At 43.1% G+C, this 8,440-nt stretch overlaps 1 protein-coding gene across 1 annotated transcript in view; it reads right to left on the minus strand.

The window, feature by feature from the left end:
• The window catches only part of grm7 (glutamate metabotropic receptor 7), a 359,100-nt gene extending 352,199 nt beyond the window's left edge, over window positions 1–6,901 (minus strand). The window contains exon 1 of the mRNA XM_045705724.1: window positions 5,512–6,901. Coding sequence (XP_045561680.1) covers window positions 5,512–6,033 — 522 coding nt within the window. The 5' untranslated portion in view covers window positions 6,034–6,901. The remainder of the gene's footprint in view (window positions 1–5,511) is intronic.
• Between the last annotated feature and the right edge of the window lie 1,539 nt (window positions 6,902–8,440).

Below are 8,440 nucleotides of genomic sequence, written 5' to 3' on the forward strand. Positions count from 1 at the left end.
AGAGAGAGAGAGATTTTATGGGGGTTCTAAGGTTGTGTTTGTTGTTCTGCTTCTCAGGTGTCTAAAACCTTTAAGTACTTTTTGGTCTAAAATTGCAACTGATTAAAATGTCACCTACTTTTTTTTCTGAACTCATGAATTTCATAAATACTGAGAAATAAATAAAATCATTTCTGACAGCAGCTGTATACTTGCAATGATTAAAACGAAATAACTAATGTTTTAAAAAGTGTGTAGACCTACTTTAAAGGTCCTGCACAGTCATCGTATTTCCCAGGTAAAAACATAATTGTTTAATGCAATTAAAATGTTTCGAATTTGACAAATGTAAACTTCTCTCTCATCTTCAACTATAAGGAAGCCTGAAAGAACGTGTTGAGTGGGCGGGGAGCTTATATTCATGAGCTCATCTTGACTGACAGATATTTGAAACACCCTTGTGGTCATTGCCAGGTAACTAAACAAACATGTTATTGATGATTTGACTTCAAGGTTAAATAGAATGCCTTAACCCATTTTCTCTCCAAAATGCACTCATGGGTTAAAAGAGTTGTTCATGGATTGTTGGGTATCTGACAAAGAGCAACAATACACCATTGTCTTTGTAACTAATTACAGAATACAGTTCACTGATACGTTTCTTCACAGCGTTCAAGAAGTGTACTGAACAATGTCTTGGAGCCTCTGCATTAAGCTTTATATTGGAAATGACAAGAAGTTCAGCATTTTGTTTTTGGATCAGACATCAATTGGATCATTTACAATAGACCAGCAGTCTAAATATTGATCAACATGAATACTTATATTAACATTTAAATTTTACTCATTTAGCAGATGCTCTTATCCAGAGCGACTTACAGTAGTGAATGCATACATTTCATGCATATTTTGTATTTTTTTTGTACTGGCCCCCCGTGGGAATCGAACCCACAACCCTGGCGTTGCACACACCATGCTGGCATTGCAAACACCATGCTCTACCAACTGAGCCACAGGGAAGTTATAATAGAGGCATCATTTGACATTAAAAAAATATATAATTAGCACCATAAGCCTAATATAGACCCTTAGCATCCTACTGGCTGCAGGACCCATTGGAACAATTTGTAAACACTCACCCCCATCCCAAAGCTTGAAAAAAACAATCAAAAAAACAAACAAAATGTGATATATCACCTAAACATGAATTACTTGGTGGTTTCGGGAAAAGCAACCAAACTACAGAGATTGATGGGAAGAGGAGGGTAGGGGGCCCCACGTAAACAGCTTCATTCAAGCAGGCTTCATTGAGACCAATCTAGGGATGTCCTCCTCCTTGTTCAGGCCTCCCACACTGGGCAGACAGGGCACAGCATTCCCACAGCTTCACCACATACGGTGCTGGATCAAGGCTGATTGTTCTCCCCCAATTAAGAAAGCAGCTTCGCTCCAAATGTGGACTACATGCGTGACATTTTAAGCCTCAGCCTGTCCACCGGAAATAAAAAGAATCGTGTGCTGTCTGATGAAACGTTAAATTATCACTATTGCATCCCGTCACAACACAGCAGACTTTTTCCCAGCATTCAGCCAGTAGCTTGATAGATTAAAGGCACAACGCAGTCGAGAAGGTGTAAGTTACCAGTATCGTTCTGCCACATTCTGCTTAAGATGTCTTATACGTTAAATGTACAGTTGAACTCGGAAGTTTACATACACCTTGGCCAAATACATTTAAACTCAGTTTTCACAATTCCTGACATTTAATCCTAGTAAACATGTCCTGTCTTAGGTCAGTTAGGATCACCACTTTATTTTAAGAATGTGAAATGTCAGAATAATAGTAGAGAGAATGATTTATTTCAGCTTTTATTTCTTTCATCACATTCCCAGTGGGTCAGAAGTTTACATACACTCAATTAGTATATGGTAGCATTGCTTATAAATTGTTTAACTTTGGTCAAATGTTTCGGGTAGCCTTCCGGAAGCTTCCCACAATAAGATGGGTGAATTTTGGCCCATTCCTCCTGACAGAGCTGGTGTAACTGAGTCAGGTTTGTAGGCTTCCTTGCTCGGAAACGTTTTTTCAGTTCTTCCCACAAATTCTCTATAGGATTTAGGTCAGGGCTTTGTGATGGCCACTCCAATACCTTGACTTTGTTGTCCTTAAGCCATTTTGCCACAACTTTGGAAGGATGCTTGGTGTTATTGTCCATTTGGAAGACCCATTCGGGAACAAGCTTTAACTTCCTGACTGATGTCTTGAGATGTTGCTTCAACATATCCACATAATTGTCCCTCCTCATGATGCCATCTATTCTGTGAAGTACAACAGTCCCTCCTGCAGCAAAGCACCCCCACAACAGGATGCTGCCACCCCTGTGCTTCACGGTTGGGATGGTGTTCTTCGGCCTGCAAGGCTCCCCCTTTGTCCTCCAAACATAACGATGGTCATTATGGCCAAGCAGTTCTATTTTTGTTTCATCAGACCAGAGGACATTTCTCCAAAAAGTACGATCTTTGTCCCCATGTGCAGTTGCAAACCGTAGTCTGACTTTTTTATGGCGGTTTTGGAGCAGTGGCTTCTTCCTTGCTGAGCGGCCTTTCAGGTTATGTTGATATAGGACTCGTTTTACTGTGGATATAGATACTTTTGTACCTGTTTCCTCCAGCATCTTCACAAGGTCCTTTGCTGTTGTTCTGGGATTGATTTCCACTTTTTGCACCAAAGTACGTTCATCTCTTCCTGAGCGGTATGACGGCTACGTGGTCCCATGGTGTTTATACTTGCGTACTATTGTTTTTACAGATGAATGTGGTACCTTCAGGCGTTTGGAAATTGCTCTCAAGGATAAACCAGACTTGTGGAGGTCTACAATTTTTTTTCTGAGGTTTTGGCTGATTTCTTTTGATTTTCACATGATGTCAAGCAAAGAGGCACTGAATTTGAAGGTAGGCCTTGAAATACATCCACCGGTACACCTCCAATTGACTCAAATTATGTCAATTAGCCTATCAGAAGCTTCTAAAGCCATGACATCATTTTCTGGAATTGACCCGACCCGGCTGTCGTCTGAGAAACACCCACAGAGCCTCATCTGAGACATACACCCACAGAGCCTAATCTGAGAAACACCCACAGAGCCTAATCTGAGAAACACCCACAGAGCCTCATCTGAGAAACACCCACAGAGGCTCATCTGAGATATAGACCCACAGAGCCTCATCTGAAACACACCCACAGAGCCTCAGAGCCACACCCACAGAGCCACACCCACACACCCACAGAGCCTCACACCCACAGAGCCTCATCCTCAGGTGAGGCTCTGTGGGTGTGTTTCACACACACAGAGCCTCATCTGAGACACACCCACAGAGCCTCATCTAAGACACACACACAGAGCCTCATCTGAGAGACACCCACAGAGCCTCATCTGAGACACACCCACAGAGCCTCATCTGAGAAACACCCACAGAGCCTCATCTAAGACACACCCACAGTCTCATCTGAGACACACATCCACAGAGCCTCATCTGAGACACACCCACAGAGCCTCATCTAAGACACACACACAGAGCCTCATCTAAGACACACCCACAGAGCCTCATCTGAGACACACCCACAGAGCCTCATCTGAGACACACCCACAGAGCCTCATCTGAGACACACCCACAGAGCCTCATCTGAGACACACCCACAGAGCCTCATCTAAGACACACCCACAGAGACTCATCTGAGACACACCCACTGAGCCTCATCTAAGACACACCCACAGAGCCTCATCTGAGACACACCCACAGAGGCTCATCTGAGACATACCCACAGAGCCTCATCTGAGACACACCCACAGAGCCTCACCTAAGACACACCCACAGAGCCTCATCTGAGAAACACACCCACAGAGCCTCATCTGAGACACACCCACAGAGCCTCATCTAAGACACACCCACAGAGCCTCATCTGAGACACACATCCACAGAGCCTCATCTGAGACACAGCCACAGAGCCTCATCTGAGAAACACCCACAGAGCCTCATCTGAGACACACCCACAGAGCCTCATCTGAGACACACCCACAGAGCCTCATCTGAGACACACCCACAGAGCCTCATCTGAAACACACCCACAGAGTCTCATCTGAGACACACCCACAGAGCCTCATCTGAGACACACCCACAGAGCCTCGTCTTAAACACACCCACAGAGCCTCATTGGTAATGCTATAAGCACAGAGCATGGTTACTAGTGGTGTAATGGGTTTGTGTTCTGGTGCAGGTTTGGACTGCCAACTGGGACATTTAAATACATTAGCTAGGTAGAGAACAGCTGTGTAGCTACAGCTGTGTGGATGCCTTTTCTATCAGAGAAGCAATAATTAAAGGGATATTCTCTGCACATATGTCCATCCGACACCTATGATCCATGGGGATATACTGTCAGACATCTGATCATTTCCCATTACAGTTTTAATGTCCCCATATCTATTGCAAACCCTATAGGCCTGTGTGAAATGCCCATATGGATATGCTGGCTGACAAATAATGATTTCCTGCGAAAATTTTAATTAACGATATTTCCATGTCTGTATTCCTATGTCCAGTCCCGTGTGTGTAAATCTGGGACAAATTGTGTGTGTCCTAATCGATCAGAGATACCCATATGCTGCTAATATAATAAGAAGGTGGGAAAACCCAATTGATCTGCAGTAATATGACATTTGTGGTTTCTATGACCACAAAGGCGATTGGTGCAGGTAGGCCCTAACCACAGTTGCCCTACTACTGCGTTTCAGAGTTGAATACGCCCAGAACTCTGAAGGCAGTTATTGGCAGAGATATTGGGGGTATTCCGTGAGGTGAATACATACTGTTGTGACCTACTGAACACGGCCAGAATACGAAAGCGGTGAGCCATATTGTAGTGCGGTGGTGGCATGGAGCTGTCCTTTCAGCACCATGGTCTTATGAACGTTCCACAATGCCGTGCCCTACTACTGAACGAGGCCTGAATGCGAGAGCAGTAGAGCGGTGCGGTCGCACTACGAAGCTGTTCTTTCAAAACCATGTTCTACTGAAGCAATGCGGTGCTGTATAGTGACAGAGGAAGTGCTACTGAAGTTCAACCGCTTTTACTGTAGCCGGTATCTCGCAGTACAGATACCGATATGAGAACTGGGCTGAGTCTTTAAACCTGAACTTGGTGTCTCCAGTGCACTTTGTATTCACAAGATGAAATAAAACGTATACGCGTGCTAGCATTATACAACTTTACAGGCTGTGGTTCACTATAGCCTTTCAAGCATTCAACAGCATCACAAATGCATCAAACACTTGGGGGAGAGAGAGGACACATATCAGCATCAGTGGACGGAAATCGATTTCTAAACATTTAGATGTATCTCGGATGTAAATGAAGGCCATTCATGGAATCTGAAATAGTTCTGAGAAGATATCATTCACTCTGTGTGTTTGTGTCACTAATAACTGAATAATATTGACAGCAACTACACCGTGTTAATAATCTTTTCTTACCTGAAACAGACGTAATATGTTCGCCACCATGATCGATACAGAACTCGCTGAAGCTCCTATCACTCCTACAACTTTCTCTGGCTTGACGAAAACTGGTGGTTCACCGTTAGTACACCTCACATCCGAAGTGTCTTTTTGTATGAGTGCCTGCACAAAAGTCAGAGACTGCTCCAGAGCATAGGTGTCCCTCGAACACGTATCGAGTACCCGGGCACCTAGGGTGACATTGGGAAGAAGATCGTCATCACTGTTGATTTGGTCCAAGGCGTACATCATAGCTTCGAGACGATGGATCCCGTTCTCTTTCTTGATATCCCCACACGGCTCCCCCGGGATCCCCCGGGCGTGCACCGGGAAGAGGCCGCCAAGCGTCAAGTCTCCCTCCATTCTTATGGAATGCGGTGCGTAAATTTCCTGCGATGCCGTAAGGTCAAATAGAGCTTTCATCACACATAATACTTGCCAGGTAAAGTAGGGTTTCTTCAGTTCTAGAACCACACCACCATGCCTTAGCTTGGCCATGGTCTCTCTCTTGCTCTTTCCCCTTATACCTCCTCCGATTTCGATGTAGAAAAAAGACCCGACGCACCAAGGCACTTTTTTTCTTTTATAATACTTCAATGAAATAAAGGTTAGGCATCGTCCAAAGTAAGTTAATGTGTGCTCATTTGCAAGAAGAAAATGCGCAGGTGAGAAAGGTGCGCATATTATTCCGCTATAGGCTACCGACGGGTTTACCAATGCGTTACTCCTCCTAAATGTGCGCACGACTTCCCAATAGCAGTGTACGGTTCACACAATCGCTTGTTGCTCGGACGTACATTCCAGACTTGAAGACAGTGGGTCGACATTCAATGAAGAACAGCAACCGACTAATACTTTGTTGAAAGAAAAATGTACTGGATACTAATCATAACTCATTAAATGTCTTTAAATGCGCATTAAATGCGCCCGAATACGTGATGTTGATATTCCACGGTTTAAAGCGTGAATCACCACCGAACTCCCACCGTGCGCTGATGTCATAGGCTACTTTCCACAACGAATATCTAAACGCTAATAAATTGTTTTAAAACAAAACGGACAACTTGGGGAATCTTGAAGATATAGAACTCCGAAAAGTTGACGTTTATTTCACAAGCAGTCCATCACAGGAGCACACATCTTGAGGCGCATGATGATAACGGAATTGCGTTCGGGAACATGTCCACCTGGTGTCTGTGACATCATCCTCCTCACTCACTCAAACAACGAACTTCTCCGAGACTCCCCTTTTTTGGGGGGCTAAGAATGCAGCGGCTTCTCTCTGATGAAAGTGATCTCTCTTTCGTTGTTGATCCCTTAGAAATCCTCTCACTTGGATGGAGACGATGGAGAGGAGACATACAAGTATCTCACCCTGAGCGCTACGGAGGGAATGACGCCTTCGCTCTCTCTCTCTCTCTCTCTCTCTCTCTCTCTCTCTCTTTCTCTCCACGGAAAATCAAATATGCGTTTGTAAAATTACTTAATGCCCAAAGCCTGCAACACACATTTTCTTTTTCAGCTTAAATCACAGGATGGGCTTTTATGTGTATCCTAGTCTACTACACCAATATATCTACTGTATGTCCATGACTACAATATCATTGTTGAAATTAAATTGTTGTAAATATTATTTTAGAGAGAGAGAGGTCGGAGGGGGGGATGTCGGAGCGGGCGTCATCAAGTTTAATGTCTATTCTTCTTTTCAACCCACAGGCTGCTTCTTTGATCGCGAGAAATGGGTAATACAAATCGATATCAGGAATCCCTAATGGTTCCGCTTGTGTAGGCAACCAGGGAAAACCTGATGTACCTTACAGTGTTCATTGAGCGTAGGAGGTTACCTAACACTGTTGCAGCTTTATACAAGCTATTGCCGACCGTGCAATCATGCATGGTTGATATATTTTTTATGCACGCACGCACACACAGAAATACACGTAAAAGAGAGAGATACGTCTCTCTCTCACACACACACACACACGCGCGCGCGCGCTATACATAAATCACTGATTCCATTATTAGAAAATATTTGGATTCCACATTCGTTGTTGTCAAGTTCTTGGTTGCCTATTTGAAACAAATGGAAAGATGTCTTTGAAGATGTCGTTCGAGTATTAACACTGCTCGTAATACACTGTAGTTTCAAGTATAATGACCTTAACAAGTATGAGGTATAGAGAATAATCTTGAAAATAATCTGTCCATAATCCATTGTACAAGATGGTCTTTCACATTTTATAAAGGATGCAAAATAATGGACACACATAAGGGCAATTCCAAAATTAACCGTTTTATCCAGAGACTCAGATTTTTCACTTTATAATGTATGTCAAACAAAAAACAATGATTTCAAAGTTTAAAAAAAAAAACATGCAACTCTACAAACAAGTACCAATTCTAACAATTTCCACAGAATGTTTTTACAAAAACACATTTACTTGAAGTATAAAGCGGATGCATAGTTTGTTAATAACATAATGAGGGTTTGTGCTTTTGGTTGCATCATTCTGTTACCAAACTTAGCTGCTGCACTGTTCTTCAAGTAAATGACTTTTGGTCAAATGTACAGCGGAAAGTCATCGTTGTGGGTAGAGGTGTATTGTTTGTTTAACTTTGCAATCATAAGTTTTTGTTTGACATACATTTTAAAAGTGAAACATCAGATTTTCTGTATCAATATGATACTGTGGGATTGCCTGAAACTACAGTAAACATCACTCTGCCCTACACTACAGTAAACATAACTCTGCCTGACACTACAGTAAACATCACTCTGCCTGAAACTACAGTAAACATCACTCTGCCCTACACTACAGTACCTGTCACTCTGCATGACACTACAGTACCTGTCACTCTGCCCTACACTACAGTACCTGTCACTCTGCACTACACTACAGTACCT

This window comes from Salmo salar, chromosome ssa22 (genome assembly GCF_905237065.1).
Source record: "Salmo salar chromosome ssa22, Ssal_v3.1, whole genome shotgun sequence".
Taxonomy (NCBI): Eukaryota; Metazoa; Chordata; class Actinopteri; order Salmoniformes; family Salmonidae; genus Salmo; species Salmo salar.